This window comes from Chrysemys picta, chromosome 14 (assembly GCF_011386835.1).
Source record: "Chrysemys picta bellii isolate R12L10 chromosome 14, ASM1138683v2, whole genome shotgun sequence".
Taxonomy (NCBI): domain Eukaryota; kingdom Metazoa; phylum Chordata; order Testudines; family Emydidae; genus Chrysemys; species Chrysemys picta.
In genome coordinates, this window is record NC_088804.1 from 28,920,021 (window position 1) to 28,938,508 (window position 18,488).

At 36.7% G+C, this 18,488-nt stretch overlaps 1 protein-coding gene across 4 annotated transcripts in view; it reads left to right on the top strand.

The window, feature by feature from the left end:
• Positions 1–16,301, top strand: part of CDH11 (cadherin 11) — a 97,740-nt gene extending 81,439 nt beyond the window's left edge. For all 4 annotated transcript variants that reach the window (XM_005294040.5, XM_024110036.3, XM_024110035.3 and 1 more), the window contains 6 exons: positions 2,832–3,085; positions 4,069–4,205; positions 4,400–4,521; positions 5,354–5,471; positions 13,680–13,931; positions 14,986–16,301. In XM_005294040.5, coding sequence (XP_005294097.1) covers positions 2,832–3,085; positions 4,069–4,205; positions 4,400–4,521; positions 5,354–5,471; positions 13,680–13,931; positions 14,986–15,482 — 1,380 coding nt within the window. In that variant the 3' untranslated portion in view covers positions 15,483–16,301. The remainder of the gene's footprint in view (positions 1–2,831; positions 3,086–4,068; positions 4,206–4,399; positions 4,522–5,353; positions 5,472–13,679; positions 13,932–14,985) is intronic.
• The last annotated feature ends 2,187 nt before the right edge of the window (positions 16,302–18,488 follow it).

Sequence of the window (18,488 nt, forward strand, 5' to 3'; positions counted from 1 at the left end):
TTATAGTCCCATCAAAGGATTCTGCCATTTGACTAGCTAAGATCATTTCAAATGGTTTGTGCCCACAATTCAAAAACAGTTTCCTTGTATTACATTGCTGAAGTCACTGCACATAGCACAATGAACACCTGATAGCAAGTCATGATGAAATGCAACAGCCTCAACTTCATTAGTAACAAAGTCTTGCACAACACTGAAACCTAGCAAACACTCCCTGTAGTTTTAAGGTATACCTTGATGACCCCAGGTCATTTTCTGTGCCCACTACATTACCAACGAGAGTGAGGTCTCAAATATGGACCATGGCATCATTGCCCTCCTCCAACACATGGGTAAGAGGAGGCTGTGCATGTGCACAAGTGAGATTAAACACTAGGGACAAAAGGTGGGTGAGGTAATATCTTTTATTGGACCAACTTCTGTTGGTGAGAGAGAGAGAGGCTTTCGTGCTTACGCAGAGCTCTTCTTCAGGTCAAGAGTGTAAGCTCGAAAGCCTCTGTCTCTCACCAATGGAAGTTGGTCCACTAAAAGATATTACCCTCACCCACCTTGTCTCTCTAACATCCTGGGACCTACATGGCTTCAACAATACTGGTAAATACCAGGCACATTCCTCTTCACTCTAGTGTATGAAGTTTGAAGTCCCTTATGTACTCACTCCTTTATTCTCAAAACAAAGGGTAAAATTGGGGTGTGGTGTGGGTGGACAACATGGCAACATGGGCTTATGTGTGATACTCTGCATTCATGTGGCACTTTGCTACTTTACTTGTGGGGGGCGGGTGCAGGCAAGAAGCAGCATCTCATTAGTGGGATCATATTCCATGAACTCCCTGTTTTGCTTTTCACCTTTTGCTTTCTTCACCATGCACCTATGCTATGCTAGATCAAACCCCAAATGTCTGCTCTGTGTAGGAGGAATTGAGCAGTTATCCTCAGAGTATTTCTTACCTCTGCCCCAATCCTAAGTCAATTTCATAAGGGACTTGAGTAATATTAGTTCACCCCGTAACTTTTCCCAAAATGGGAACATTGATCAGGGAGAGGGGTCTCTTGTAAATATTGCCATGACACAGAACTGCCAGCACAATAAAGTCTCAACTATAAAAAGAGTATGCAATTGCTAGAAAATCAGTTAACCTCTAGTACAGCAAAACTGTCATAATACTTCATCACAAAGTGCATACCTGTAATCAAACAAACAAGCACACACAAAACGCAAATAAATCAACACCCTGTTTTATGTATGTAACATAGAATTTCCTGTCTCTCAAGCTAATACAAAAATATTTCTTGGAGATGGTGCTTTACTTTTGAGATGGTGAGGCAGTCACTGCTCAGAATACTGGTAGTTATTGCACTACTGTGATGTTTTTTGATTGCTCATTGTTTTAATAGCTCTTCGATTACTGAGTCTGCACTGCTTTTTTAGCTGTAGCTGGTATGTTATCATGGCCTGCAGTCCATTCTATGCTGTTAGCATAGTTTGATAGCCATAGTTGGCACCTGCCTCTCAGACATTTAAGGACATAACCATATTGTGGATTACGGTACTGAAACATTGCAATCTCTCTATGTCAGTGAGACATTGCAGGTACACCATAGTTAGGATCATGGAGGAGAATTCCTACCTCACAGGCTGTGGTGAGGCTTATTCCCTTCATATTTCTAAAGTGCTCAGAGATCCTTGGATGGAAGAGCTATAGAAGTGCAAAGAATAATCTTCACACTTTCCCCACCATTATGTTTATGATATTTATTCATTAATTGTTATTTCTATTTACTTTTTGAAAAGTGTTTGATGAGTAGATGAGTTAGAAAGACACTATGCCAAATACAAGTGTAATTCTATTACAATATTTATCATCAACTTGAACTCATATAATTTATTCACTATGTCATATGACTCACATCAACCTCTCTTTCCTTCATATGGGCCAGATCTTGACCCTTGCTATGGCCATTGGGTGCCAGCTGACCACCACACCGTGTCCATAAAGCAGACAGATCCAACTTCTGGAGAATTCTTCCACAGTGGGGAAATTCCTAATTGGTGTAGGGCCACTATAGCACCTCCTACACTACCATTTGACCATAATGTATGAACCATGACCATAATGTAGAAGGCATGTCTCAAGTAAAAGGGTCACTTCTGTATCTTTGATTCAGCCCCTTGTGCAGGGATAGTCAATAGGTGGATCACGGGCCAAAGCGGGATTTTGAACGGACCAAAAATCCTTTTATTTACCTATTATAATCATCATCATTATTATTACTGTATTAATTTCTCTTGAGTCTGGACCTTGACTATACCTTGACCGAGAAATTTGGACCTTGACAAAAAATAATTGATTACCCCTGCCCTAAAGTAGGCTCCCTTCCAACTATCCCCAAGGGACTGTCTGCTAGCTGGGGATAGACAGAGCGCAGCATGCTCCAGCCACATCCCTTCCTTACTGCTCCTTGCCCCAACATGCTCTCTGTGTTGGGGCTCTAGCTGGAGTAGCAGCAGGGACTCCTGCTGCTGGAGGAATCCCCAGCTGATGAGATGTGGGTGGTTTCCTAAGCAGTACAACAGGCACAGGGCATGGTAGGGAATCTGGCCCAGTATGTTGAGGTTTTTTCTCTACTGTAGATGGAGTGGGTAGCTCCTCACTTTGACTATTTAGCACATGTTTTAAAGGTCTCAGACTTTTGAGTCTTTGCATATTAAGTGCTATGCAAACATCTGGTTTATAGGGATTCTGCTATCATAGTCTAAGGAACTAGCTTTTACATTTCAATGTTGTTGGCACTGTCCAACTGATGCATCGTCTGCTTATTTTTTACAGCTCCTAGATTATGAAACCAAAAAGTCCTACAGTCTGAAGGTAGAGGCAGCCAATGTACATATTGATCCTAAGTTCATCAGCAATGGACCATTCAAGGATACTGTAACTGTAAAGGTAGCAGTTGAGGATGCTGATGAGCCCCCCATATTTTTAGCACCAAGTTATATTCTTGAAGTACAAGAGAACGCGGCAGCTGGTGCTGTTGTTGGGAGAGTACATGCCAAAGACCCTGATGCTGCAAATAGTGCTATAAGGTACGCTTTATTAATCTAGTCCTATTGTTTATATAGAAATAAACAAGATAACTTTTTAGTTAATATGATGTAAGGGTACCTAGTCAGTTATCTTCTTTTATTTGCATGTGTCTTTTCGTAGCTATTCATTTTGCACATTTTCTCATATTTAGGACATATTTCATGTACAATTTGTTATAGCTATGTCTGCATACCAACTCATATTGGTCACTATTACAAGGTATATTTACTGCAATATTATCAAATACATCAATTTTTCAATAAAGTTAGAATAGAAATAACTGCAATAGCTCAGATACTACTGTGTGGTTACTATTGTCAACTGTTAACTTTTTATGACAACCACTATGTGTCTTTGCATATACACACACATACACACACACATACAGTGAGAGAGGTATGAAGTAGCATTTGCTATGTGTGTTTTCTGGCATCATCTTGCTACTATTAATTAAGATATGAAGCTATTTAAAATGCTTTGTTGTCATAACATATGCTCCAAAGAGTTGCAAAGTGAATGTCTGAAAGCCATAGTAAAACAGACTGTTGTATAAGAATACAGAGATGTTTAGGAAATCAATTAATAATTTTAAATAATCTAGGAAATGATAAATTCTATAATGTTATGAGTGTTCTGAAAATTAAAAGAAATAAATATGGAACTGGTGGAAAATATAAATATCTCAAAATATTCCATACAAATTAAAGGAATTTAGACACTTTTCAAAGGTTATCATTTAAGGTCTTCAAAGAATAAATATTTTTATTATCTATACTATATAAGAACTTGACAGTGCAAAATGCCTCTGATACATAGACATTAATAAATAATGGAAATACATTTCCATTAATATGTCCATCTTGCAAGCATGCTACTGAAAAACTATATTAAAATAATATGAAATATACTGTTGAACAAACACTGAAACATCAGGCTGCAATGTAATTCTTTTGTCTAATACTCAATTTTCATCTCCTTCAAGGTATTCAATTGATCGTCACACTGACCTTGAAAGATATTTTAGTATCAGTCCAGAAGATGGTTACATTAAGACCATAAAAACTCTGGATAGGGAAGAAATTGCTTGGCATAATATCTCTGTCTTTGCAACTGAAGTCTGTAAGTATTCCACAGAGGATTACAACTCAGTGATATAAATACTACACTCCTCACATTGTTTACGTGGGGTATAACAGCTGGAATAATACATAGCAGGAATACTTTGTTTTTGGTTGTTTCTTTTTTAACTTTAATAAAAGTATTATAGTTTTGTTTTGTCTCCATTTTGTTTTGTTTTTCATTTATTCTTATAGACAACCGACATCAGGAAGCCAAAGTTCCTGTAGCAATTAAGGTCCTTGATGTCAATGACAATGCTCCAAAATTTGCATCAACCTATGAAGCATTTATTTGTGAAAATGGTCAGAGCAACAAGGTATCTTCTATCTGTTACATTACCCTGATGGGGGAAGTTCCTTATTCCTGGGTTGGAGTTCAGTTTTGTTAGGAAGTTGGAAGCTGGGTTGCTATTTTTAAGTTTTGGCAAAGGTGTCTAGGGCCAATAGAGAGGCACTTTTTTTTTAATTTGACATCAAAATTGAACTAAATTAATGGGTGGGTGCACGCACATGCACACACAACATTTCAAGGTTTGAGTTTTGGCTGGCCATGGCCGCAGGTGTATACCAGCAAATTTACAGTAGAAGCAAGGGTAGGAGTTAGTTTTCAAAATCATGTGCACACATCAAATATTGGAGAGACACTCTGCCTTCTATAACAGGAAGCATAGAGTGGTGCTTACAGGGTGTAGCCCACAAATGTATCCAATCATACCCTGTGTATGTATTATCCTAGTGCAGATATTCCTACTGCTAGGAGTAGCTGGAGCAAAGGATTACTTCCAATTGGGAGTTTAAATTATTTTATTAACACTACTTTTGTTGCCTATATGTTTGCCAGTTTGGGGGGAAGGGAGGGGCGAGGTTATGCTATTTCCTCAGACCTACCAAATTTAAGTTCAATATTATATACAATGTTATATTATTATATAATATTATAAAAACATTTGTATTGACTAAATATAGTAACAGAAATAGTTGTCTATTTGAGCTTTATACCCATAGTATATTTATAAGAGTAAATGATGTTTTTTCTTTCTTTTCCCTTTGGCTCTCAAAATTCACAATATTGAAAAAAACCCTATTTGAATGCAATATTATGTACCCAAGAAAGGCACTATTTGTTTACAAGCTACCTTTTTTATACAGGCATTTATTACAATTACTGCTGATGACAAGGATGATGCAGCCAATGGACCGAGATTTATCTTCAGTTTACCACCTGAAATTATTCACAATCCAAATTTTACGCTCATAGACAACAGAGGTTTGTATGAAAGTTCACCATATATTAGTGTTCAGATCAGCGAAAGTAGAAAACATATGGGTATTATAATTTCATACAGTATTTTCATTAACCTTGACTGATTGATTGCTTTTGAGTTTTGCAAAAAAGGCAGAAAATATAACTGACAGTCGGAGATATTCTTTGGAATAATTTAGTGCATGTTCACTGGCCTTCAGATTCATAAATATATTTTGTAAATTACATGATACTCTATATGATAAATGCATTGGCATTACAGCCACAAGAACAGGCAATAAACCGAAGATTCACAATTCTACTTAGTTAAAGGTAATAGGTAGACCACAACTTTAGGAGTTCACTGTGACCCATACTGGGCTTGGCATGGGCCCTAGGCTCAGTTGTGAGGGAAGGTATGGGATGATTTTTTGATTCAGTTGTGTTTGTCAATTTGTGGATTTCCTGGGATTTAAATCTGGAGTAAAAAGCCTGCCACTGCAAGGTTATCTGAGGGGAGGGGAGTGCAGATCCAGATTTTCAGTCTGATCCATTATCTAGATGAGGACCAGTCACAAAAATCCACCTTTTACTTCCAACTTCCAATGCACAAAATGTGGGATGTTCTTGTATCCACATTAGCCACAATAAAATGAGAGAAATCCTCAGGACCAGTCTTTCCACAATCCCACTTAATCTCTGAGTGTGACACCATCAATCCTGGACTAGCAATGTGACCCCTAGCAAAAACTCCATGGGAAGGTTGTGGATGGAGGGGAGAGAGAAACAGAACAAAGACATATCCAGTCTTTATAAATATCTCTATGCTAATTGCTTAATTACAATAGTGCATAGAGCATAATACATTGTAATAATAAGTATTTAGCAAATTCATTTTAACATGGTAATTTCCCTGTAAAAGCAAAATTCTTCAAACTTACAGGAAACTGTTTATTAAAAATGAGCTTTAATACTCGAGAAGAAACTTGCTTGCATTCCAAATTCTGATCTCAGTTGCACTGGTTTAAATCATGAAGCCAGCGGAATTACTCCAGATTGACATCAGGATAAAAGAGAACAGGATCTGATTACTTACATCCAACATGAACTTTTTATCTCAAATATTATGACATTTACAAAACGTCCTGTATTATTTTGGCATGATTTCTTCCTTTCTGAACACTGAAGAAAATTATCAGAACTATCAGAACTCCCTGGCCAAATTTCTGATGCATTAAAAAAAAAGTAATATGGATATCTACAGCAAGGTTCCTCAACATAGCAATTGTACATTCAAACGAAGTGGGTAAAGGACCCCATAGAAAGTATGTATTTACTTTCCTTTATTTAAAAAAAGAAAGAAAAAAAAAGGAATGTAAAATTAGTTTGAAGCATATATTTTAAAGAAAAATAAGAACATCATTAAAAAGAAATTGAAAATGTGCTCTTTTCCTTCTAGGCTGTGTTTCACCTTGAAAGATATTCTAGGGGCAGTATATCAACAGAGGCTAGAGTGCATAGAAAGATAATGGACTAGCCTTTCACCTTTGGAGACCTAGCTGCAAACTGAGATTAGCAGTGAGTTTGGTAATATCAGCTAAATCTCTAATGGATATTCGTGTGCATCAGAAACCCACCACAGAGTTTGGCACCATTTGGCATAACTTGCAGTCTATTCAAGAGAGGTTCAGGACTAATATAGCAGGGGCATCTCATGTCAGAACTGAGCTACATTGAAACAGCTTCAGGGGGAAGCTAGCATAGTCTCTGGTTTGAGCCAGTTCTATTAGTCCTTCATTTCTACAAGCATCAAAGTCATCTTTCTTTCTTTTTTTGTCTTTTAATGAAAAAGTTAACCCAGATAAAAAAGGTTTTTATAATGGAAATGCAGATAGTCCACTGAATACAGTGTTTTTATATGACACCACTGCAATACATTATTTCAACAAGACAATGTTGTTTTAGGTCACTTGAATCTCTGTCCATATAATTTTCTTTTAGAAAGGATACATAGTATATTGAAATCTTTCCTTCATTTTTTCTTTTTCATACTTTACTGTCTCTCCATCATTTTCATACATTCCTTAATATATTCATGTACATTTTATAAGACAAATTGAACAGAGTGGTTAATGTAACTCTTTTCTGATTAAAAAAGGTGGAGTTAGAGATGAAAGTGAAAAGGTTAAAATTGTAGGTACTTCTAGATAGTGAACCTTTTCAGAGTGTGTTACAATTTGCAAGTCAAATAACTTATGTAATCATTTAAAGTTTCTTTTTTCATTTGTAAATCAGAGTAATCTTTGTATCATGCCACCTCTTTCACAGGGAATTGCTAGTTTCAAAGAAAAAATGGCTTTATTAACTTTTGGAGAACAGTTAATGAAAACTCCAATGTTTAGGTCTATTACAGAACTTTAAAGTGAATACAGTCCTATAATTATCATTTAATAGAGTTTCTTTCTCCTGACTCCTAAAAGTAATTACATATTGCAGTAATCCAGAAAAAGTAATCACATTCTACATCCTATTAAAAGCCTTCTGTGTTACCAAGTTTTTCAGCTCAGGGTATTTTCCATAGAAAACATGAGATAATGGGGTATCTCATGCTGTGATAAAGCATCAAATTACTTTTGCTCTGAGTGTTTACTTACATTATACCATGTAAATAAACAGTACTTTATTTTCCCAGACTACGTATATGTTTGGTGTCCAATCCTACTTCCGCTGAAGTCAGTGTGTGTTTTGAAATTGACTTCAAAAAGAGCAGTAGCCAGTCCACAATATTTATAAAAAGAAAAGAGTGACAGATTATTAATAGACATGTTTCCTTATTTTCATCCCCGCTCCATCCTGCACTGAGATACTGTTAGGCAGAGATTCACCCTGTGCAGAGTCAAGCACAAAGCCAGTTGGTCTGAAACTGGTGCATTGGCCTTATGTTGGGCCCTTTACATGTGGGGGAATTTCCTCTTAATGCTTGTCACTGATGGAATATAATGTTCTGGAATGCCCAAATATAAGAGAAGACTTTTGGAAGACTCATGGTCCAGTTCTGCTGCTTTTATTTCAATGGCAACATGTTCTGATCTTCAGTGCCACATGTCTGATCAATGAGTTTTGAGGCCCTCGTAAAAGACATGGTCTCCAGTGCAATTCTCCTTGTTCTTACCATGGAATTTTACCCAGTAATAATCACTGCCTGATGCAGATTCTAGGCAGTTACAACCAGAAGTCTGTTTGGTCTTCCCTGCTCTGTCAACACTTTCACCTCTGGTGCAGCAGCTCGTAATGCTCACTCTGCAATAAGCTTCTGTTGTCAAACAACTATTTGCTTTTCTGCGTGTGCATATAAACAACATAATAGAAACCAAGCAACAGCTACCTTCATGGAGAAAGAAATTTGGAAAGCTTTGGTAAGACTGCAAGAAGCAAAGAAGAAAATCAAAAATGGAAAAATAAATATTGGTGGATATGATCCAATTTTATCTGTGAATACCAGCCATTTCACAAAGAGCATTGGTCATCTAGTCACCTGAAGTAATATCTAGCTAGAGGGATTCTCCAGGGAATAGCAACTGGGAAAATGAAAACATGTATATTCCAGAATGGACTGCAAAGATATTTGGGATGGATGTTTTCCTCCTTCTGTAATGTGTTATGGCACATTGTAGTCCTTGAAATTGCCAGCCAAGCAGCTGCAGTATGGTTCTTGCGGAATGATTAAAGAATCCAACTTTAACCAGCATGGATATTTAACGTCTGTTTCTAATACTGTGTACCCGGATTACAGTTAGGCTCTGTTTTGGAATCAAAGGGCATGAAAATGATGAAAAAGCAAGGATGAAAATATTACCCTGGATTACATGTTACCTTTATCCTGAGAGGTTAAGGTTTTGTTGTCTCCAAGGCATTATATACTGGATTTGAGAGTTGGTCACAACTAGAGCAGAGGAAGAAGTGACAGGTAGTGGACTTAATAATATTTCACATGGTGTTTTTGAGTGGCTTCCCTTTTTATCTGTCATTTAAATGAGCATCAGAGTTTTCCTAAATCCCTACCGTGTGGCTTCCAGTATAGTTTTGAAAACTATTTTGCTGAGGCATTACTGTATCTTTGAGTTATTTTAAGCATTCACCCAATTCTTTTATGAAACTTGCAAATTCCAAATCTTTGCCCTTGATCACTGGTCAAATATGGAAAAACATACAAGATTGCCTAAATTGTCTTAAACTTACTTACTTCTTACTTAGCAGAAAACAAGCAAACAAGTCTAAGCAATTCACATTATGACATACTAGGGAAAGGAGATTTAGGCTTGCTTGGGGTTAGGCAGATCTGTTTGGTAATTAAATTGTTGTGATCTTGGCATAAGATAATCAAATCAGAAAAGTAACGGGACAGTCGGGTGTTATCAGTTGTCAGAGTTTAGATTGTCTACAGAGTACCATTTTGGCATTTGTTGGGGTTGGAAGCAGGGCTCTTAAAATCTCTTCTGTCCTGTTTCTGGAATCTCCGAGCAACTGCGTCCACTGCAGGAAAGGTAGCCCTGCGTCCATCAGTCTGCAAGCTCTTTCACCATAAAAATGATCTGACATCTTGTGAGCTTTTATTTGGTTGTTTGAGAAGAAATGGACTATTATTCCTAATGTGGAAAATATTGTACATTAGACTAATATTAGTGGATACTTTTTTAGACTAAAAAATGTAAAAAGGAGTTAAACAAGGCTGATACACATTGGATGCCACATTTCAACTGACAGCAAATTGTTATGACCACATTCTAACCCCCTGAAATTTAAAGACTGTTACACAGACACTGCCACCTATAAAATGATAAAAGTGTAAATATTTAGCAGCACAAATGGGTTTTGAAATGGATTAAACAGTATCTGCCAAAGCTACAAATACTAAAAAAATCAGACCTTGTATTTGTACATTTTTGTTCATGATTTTCTTCTTTGACAGGGTAACTGTGGATAGGGGGAATATGGTGGACATAATATACCTGGACTTTAGCAAGGCTTTTGACACAGTCCCACAGGACGTTCTGATAAGAAAGCTGGAGAAATGTGGGCTCAGTGGAACTACCATTAAGTGGATACATAATTGGATAAACAACCATAAACAAGGAGCGATGGCAGAATGGAACGATAGCAGATTGGAAGGCCGTCTCGAGTGGGGTTCCACAGGGATCTATTCTGGGTCTGGTGTTGTTTAGTGTCTTTGTTAACGTCCTGGATGTAGGAATAGAGAGCATACTGATCAGATTTGCAGATGACACATAGCTAGATGGGGTTGCCAACATTTTAGATGATAGAGCTAAAATTCAAAGGGATCTTGATAAATTGGAGAACTGGGCTACAGACAAATGTAAGGTGCTACATTTTGGGAAGAAAAATGCATAAATACAGAACAGGGGATAGCTGACTTGGCAGCAGCACAGCTGAGAAGGCTTTGGGAGTTGTGGTGGATCACAACCTCAACATGAGTCAACAGTGTGATGCTGTTGCAAAAAGGGCAAATGCAATGTTGAATCACATTAACAGAGAAATAGTGTGCAAGTCATAGGAGGTGGTAATACCACTCTGTTCAGTACTGGTTAGGACTCAGCTGGAATACTGAGTCCAATTTTGCTCATCAATGTATAGAAAGGATGTAGAGAAACTGGAAAGGATCCAGGGGCAAGTGACAAAGATGATCAGAGGGATGGAATGCAAGCCGCATGAGCACAGACTGAAGGAGCTCTGTATGTTTAGTTTGGAAAAGAGGAGATTAAGGGGGACATGATAGTGGTCTTCAAATACTTAAAAGGCTGCCATAAAAAAGATGGATGAAAATTGTTTTCCCTTGCCACAGAGGGCAGAACAAGAGGTAATGGTTTCAAACTACAGCATAGGCGATTTAGATTAAATCTCAGGAAAAGCTTCCTAAAAGTAAGAACAGTAGGACAGTGGAACAGACTGCCTAGGGAAGTCATGGAATCTCCTTCACTGATGGTTTTCAAAAGGAGGCTGGATAGCCATTTTCTTGGAGGGTTTAGACACAACAAAATCCTGCATCTTGGCAGGAGGTTAAACTATATGACCCTAGTGGTCCCTTCTATCCCTATGTGACTATGATTCTATGATATTCTCCATCTCAAGCAAAACATTATCACCCAGTTACTGTCAAAATTCAAATGTATCATGCTGTTTTGTAATGCAGTCAGACTTCCAGAGAGCTGGGGTGAGGTCCATATCAGGTCCAGATATGTTTCTAATCTCTCACAGATCCCTACATATCTACCAGGTTTGGGGTTGCAGCAAACATTGTCCAACACGTGGGACAATGTGGGGTGATTTCCACAAGGAAGTCCTCATGAAGATTTTCTTCCAAAAATTCCCTCTGCATGTAGAAAGCAAGATTCTGCCCCATTAGGTCTAATTTATTCACAGGTTTCTCTGGAAATAACGTTGGTCAGATCATTAAAAGAAGTTTTATGAATGGCATTATTCTGGAATTTATGCTGAGTTTTCAATAGGAAAGGATTAGTCTTTGTTCCGTTCTGCTGTATCCCAAAGCAGCAGCAAAATGGATGCCACAGAAGGTGACTAACCTGTCTTGATTAAGAAAGAAGACTAAAAGAATCATCCTATTTTCCTTTTTCTTTCCTTTTGGAAAAGTGAGAAAAAGAAAGCGAAGTTTGGGTAAAGTGAGATCTGAACTGAACATTAGCCAAACTAAACTTTTCTGAGGATCTGAAAAAGCTGGATAAAATTGCTTCTTCCACTCACCGCAGTGTTTTTGAGTTTTGAGTGTCCTGGGTCTGGAAGCACAAGAAATGCCACAAAGAAGCACTGTTTTTGTTTTTCTTAGTATTTCCTGTCTGACCAGAAACAGGAAACACTGGAAATCTCATCAGAAGGTCTCCTTTTACATACTCTCCTGCCTAATTTTTTTTGTCCTAAGGAATTTGAATAAACATCCAAACGCTGGGGTACTTATTCAAACTGAAACTTGGATAAAGAGCAAGTTTTCAGTGTAAAGTATAGCTCCAAACCCACTTAAAATTGTTAATTTTTGAGCATCATTGTGTAATTCATTGTGTGTGTTCAGGCATCTTATAAGGGAGCACGGCTCAGTGGTCATGTTGCACTCCCCATCAGTATCCGACCCAAGCAGGGAAACTAATGATCCAAGTAGCAGACCAAATTCAGTGGTGAACCTTGATCATGTGCCACCCAAGGCACATTGCACATACACTAAGAAGCATCTTATATCAATATACACTTTCAAGCTTTCTGGTTTCTGGGATCAAAGAGTGCTGAGGAGATATTGATTGTCAGAATATTGTTTACTTAAATATGTTCTAGTGAAATGGCCATGTGGAATATCAGGGACCAATTCTGCCATGATATATTGTGTGCATTTTCCTTTGATTTCAGTGGGAATTGCACTCTTATAAGAATATCTTTGGGCAATATCTATATAAAATCTAATCCTTATAATTTTTTAAGGGGATAGTCTGAGTACAAAGGACCTGATCCTAAGGTCCTGGAAGTCAATTTGCTTTCCACTGACTCCATTGGTTTTGGGTCAGGCCCAGAATCAGCATAGGTACAATGTCAAGGCCTAAATCTACAGATGTTTACTACTTGCCTTAGTGCTTAGTACTGTGAATTGCCCAATGGGGTCCATTACGGCTTCTCTTTATACTGAGCACCACAACCAGTAGTACTTGTTTGTTACACTGTTTTTAGCCAGTACCCACTGTGAATTGCTGGTGTATATGTTCCTAATAATCTAAGCATTCAGCAGCAACCTCTTTTAAAACTGTCATAAATACTTTTGCCTTATAAATAAATGCTTTGATTTTCCTTGTGGTGCTGTATTCCCTTATGGTCGACAATTAAAAGGTGAACAGAAATATACAGAAATTGTAAATGAGAGTAATTTATGCAGGAAAAGAAATGTGAAATGCAACCAAAAAAGGCCGGGGGTGTATTGTACTCCTTGTATTCCATATCCCGCCCTGGAATAATTTAAATAAATAGGGCACTACTGTATATAGGAACTATGATATTTAATTTCTCATGTCATTAGAAATGGGACAATCAATTTACTGTACATAAATACAGCATTAAAACAGTGAAAGCAATTGTAGCAAAATGTAGTTTCTCAGTATTTATGAAGATGATGAGTCTGAGAAGAAACTGGATGATTAAAGATTGTCTTGTTTGTTTAAACAGATAATACAGCGGGTATTTATGCTAGACGTGGTGGCTTTAGTCGACAAAAGCAGGATTTATACCTTCTTCCTATTGTAATAAGTGATGGTGGAATCCCTCCAATGAGCAGCACCAATACCCTCACTATTAGAGTCTGTGGCTGTGACAGCAATGGTTCCATGCTCTCATGTAATGCTGAAGCTTACATCCTCAATGCTGGACTTAGCACCGGAGCTTTAATTGCCATTCTCGCTTGCATTGTGATTTTGTTAGGTAAGGAAATTCCCTACCTATGTATCTGCTTTTGATTATATTGCAATGTTAACCCTGACTTGGCCACATTTGACATACTATATGTTCCCTCATAAAGATGAATTTATTTAGTATTCTTCACTTCCCTTTCACTAGAGCTGAGACCCTGAGTAAGCCCAGCTAAAGTACTCTATATAACAGCTTGAGAGAGTTATACTAACTCCATGACACAAAGTTTTTGGTTTTGTGCCCTTTGCTGGATGACCCATTGCTTATTGAGGTCAGCCTGGAATAATAATTCATGCCAGCTCTTTGCCTTTAACTTCCCTACTGTTGAAGGAGAAATAAAGACAAACTGATGACTTAGAAGACCTGCCATTGAGAGAAGAGCTGTAAAGCATCATAAATGTCCTGAGTATTTAAAAGTATCTATATAAATCACTAGATGACTCTACAAGGCAACATTTATTTTTAAAAAATGAGTGACAAAGAACAGGTCATGTTTGCCTTTGCCCCTTCACCTATTCATGTCATCAAAGAAAAGTTATTGAAATCTGGAGCTAGAATAATTCCTATTTCATTGTGGCACCAGGGTGTGGAATTAGAATTCAGTGTTGCATGTTGCAGGACAGCAAAGGTTCATTTCTACCTTGCAGTCATGCAGCTGATTGGGCTTCATATCTCAAGCAGGTTCACCTTTCTTCTGAATAGTTGGCTTCCCATACAGTCACAGATCTGCGATCTGAGATCTGTGCAGACTAGGAATCCATCAGTGTGGTACCCAAATCAAAGCCTTAAAGTAATCACGTAATAAGCACTGGTATCCAGCAACAAATGGACCCGGTCCAAAACCTTGGATCTGAAACCCCTCAGAACTAGGGAAATATCCCATCTGTATCCAAACTTTGTGTCTCGCAGCCATCAAGAGTAGCTAATAGTAAACATAATAATTATGACAAGAATGTGATATGCTTTAGTCACTGCATGATCTTTCTCTTTAGAGAAAAATCATTTATAAAAATAGACTTTGTTTGGAAATTAACCTAACTTACATTCTTTCTTATTTTTTCTGTAGTCATTGTAGTGTTATTTGTAACACTGAAAAGGCAGAAGAAAGAACCTTTAATTGTTTTTGAAGAAGAAGATGTCAGAGAGAACATTATAACTTATGATGATGAAGGTGGTGGAGAGGAAGACACTGAAGCCTTTGACATTGCTACTTTGCAGAACCCTGATGGCATCAATGGGTTTATTCCTCGTAAAGACATAAAACCCGAGTATCAATATATGCCAAGACCAGGGCTTCGGCCAGCTCCTAACAGTGTTGATGTTGATGATTTCATCAACACAAGAATACAAGAGGCTGATAATGATCCAACTGCTCCTCCTTATGACTCTATTCAGATCTATGGCTATGAAGGAAGAGGCTCAGTGGCTGGTTCACTTAGCTCGTTAGAATCGGCGACAACAGATTCTGATTTGGACTATGACTATCTACAAAACTGGGGACCTCGTTTTAAGAAACTAGCAGACTTGTATGGTTCCAAAGACACTTTTGATGATGATTCTTAACAATAAAGTTACAAATTTGGCCTTAAGAACTGTGTCTGATGTTTTGAAGAATCCAGAAGAAATGTAAGCAGGTATTTTTTTAAAAATCAAGAAAAGGCTCATTAAAACATTTAAGTTTGACAAAGAGGATTCCTTTAATAATAATGAAAAGGACATAAAAGTGGTAAATACTGTGAAGTACCTTTTCTTACAAAAGGCAAATATAGAAGTTGGTTATCAACTTCACTAGAGAAAAAAACCACTTGTGAAGTACAAAATATTTAAGGGAAGGAAAATTCTAAAAGTGAACCTACAAATGAGGGAAATCTTTTATGTATTATGAACATCTAAATCTTTTATGTCAAAGAAGCTTCCACACGTTAGAAAAAGATAACAGTTCTGAGCTGTAATTTCGCCTTAAACTATGGACACTCGTATATGTAGTGCATTTTTAAACTTGAAATATATAATATTCAGCCAGCTTAAACCCATATGATGTATGTACAGTACAATGTACAATTATAATGTCTCTTGAGCATCAAACTTGTTACTGCTGATTCTTGTAAATCTTTTTGCTTATACTTTCATCTTGAACTAATACGTGCCAGATATAAAACTCTGTCTTGTTGCAGTGGGAGGCGCCCTATTTCTATGTCATTTTTAATGTATCTATTTGTACAATTTTAAAGTTCTTATTTTAGTATACATACAAATATCAGTATTCTGACATGTAAGAAATGTTACAGCATCACACTTATATTTTATGAACATTGTACTGTTGCTTTAATATGTGCTTCAATATAAGAAGCAGACTTCGAAATAAAATGATTCTTTTTTTAATTCTTGTTTTGGTTATTAAGCATTTAAGAAAACATGTAGTGTTTCTAATGTTCCATTTATAGTTCTAACTAATTTACTACGATTGTGACCTTTTAATAGCCCTATTTATTATGTGTTTGTAGTTGGTTTATTGCCTTGTTAAGTGATTATTTAAAATCAAAGATGTTTTACAAATGTTTTTAGATAAGAATCTGTAGTGTCTGGTGAACATTTTGTACCCTCTCTATCTACAGCTTGTGGCTGCTCCCAGAGTACAGTAATACCTTTCATACAAAATTATTGTACTCTGGGAGTAAATTAAATTTAATCCTTTTAAATATTTCCCATGTAATATGCATTTATCTTATAGCCTAGAAAGTCCATGGATCTCAGAAACAACTTCATACATGAACAGGAGTGCACTGTGCTTACAGTATACTCCACACTTGTTAATTATAATATCTTTACTAAGCTCTGCGAGTTGCTAAAGACTTAAATCTGACCCACTTTAGTTAGTAATTCCCTAAAGACTGTTCTACCTGACAATTACCTTACCTGAGCATTAATTATGGTTCTGGTACTTAGAAATGTTTTTAGTTTACTTCAGTAGAATTGCCTCATCTACAGCTAACAAGATATTTTAATTTTTAATAAGCGAAATATTGAGTATTTTCAGAGTTGGTCTTTGTAATGTATGTTTTTAATCTAATAAAATTGATCTATAACTTTTTTTATATTAGTTTGGAATGGGCAAGGGACAAAAATATGTTCTGTGCATCAACATTTTCAACATCTGTGTGCAGCTGTAATTCTGCTAAATTTAATATAGTTTGCTGGTAAGGGTCAGCGATCAGCAACTGCAATATGAGAAGAGGCAATAAATAGCAATGATATAAATTTTTCCATCTTTAATTTTAGAAATCCCATCCTTGAATTGCAGTCAGGTACCAAACTGCATAACCTTAGAGGAAATCTTATTTTTTTGATGTACTCCTTAACTGAAATCCCCATATGTAGTTAAATTTAAATCTAACTATTAAAAATTAAAAAATATATATATTTTCAGGCATATATTCATAAAATATTCATTTTTCCCATTATAACCCTATTTTAGTTTGCTGAAGGAGCAAATTCACTATAAAATGTTTTATTGTAATATTTCACTTTATTATATGCATATGCATTCTATATAATTACATAGTTTATTACTTCTTAACTTGGTTCAAATTTCCTTTTTTGTTGATTTTTTCTATGTTTATAATCCAAAGAATATTTTGCTAGATTTGCACATTTCTCCAACATAAATTTAAATAATAATAATAATTAATAATAAATAGCAATTTACAAATTAACATAGAAAAAAATAAAACTATTGGTAAGTTTCCATCCTTATCATTGGTGTTTTTATTTCACTATTGGGCAAGTTTTAGAATTAATAACTGCATTTTCTACATTTATGTTTAATTTTTTTTAAAAGGACATTGTCAACTAATTTTTAAAAAAATAGTTTTAAGTGTTTGGTTTTTAGTCTCTGTTGTTTGTAGCTCTCTCTTAGAAGCTTGGAAATAAATTTTCTTTCCCTGCTGATTTTTGTCCTTTTTCATTTGGCCTCTTCCCCCACCCCTTCGAGTGAATATGAAATTAGCATAGTTCTTTATTGGTTAACTGATGCTACCTATATAATTCTGGGAATGGTGTTTAATTAGCTAACAATTGCAGAACTCCCACAAATGGTTCATTTGTGGGGAAAAATCGTGACTCTCAAGCCCAGATGCTTGCTGGCTGTGTCTTAGAGCTTGTGCAGCTCATGCCTATCGGTTTCCTCAGTCCTGAGGTGACTGTAGATTGGGTTGGAGTTCCTGATGTACTGGAGCAGACTGTGGGCTACTGCAATTTGTGACAATGGCCGTAAGGAGCTGAGGAACATGGGCATTAGTTGTAGTTACTTACATGATATGCACAGTGTGGTGTGTATACATTCTCAGAGGGCCCAACCCAACATCCATCGAAGTCAGTGGAAAGATTCCCATTGACTTCCATGAGCATTGGATTGGAGTCTCAGTCTAGAAGAGGGATTGAAGAAATCAGTGTGGCTGTGAGTATTTTAGAGAGAGTGAATGATGCAGGAAGCATAGCAGATATACTGGATTAGGTCATTTTAGAAAATGTTAACCCTTTAATTCACACAAACCTTGCCTGACCCATCAT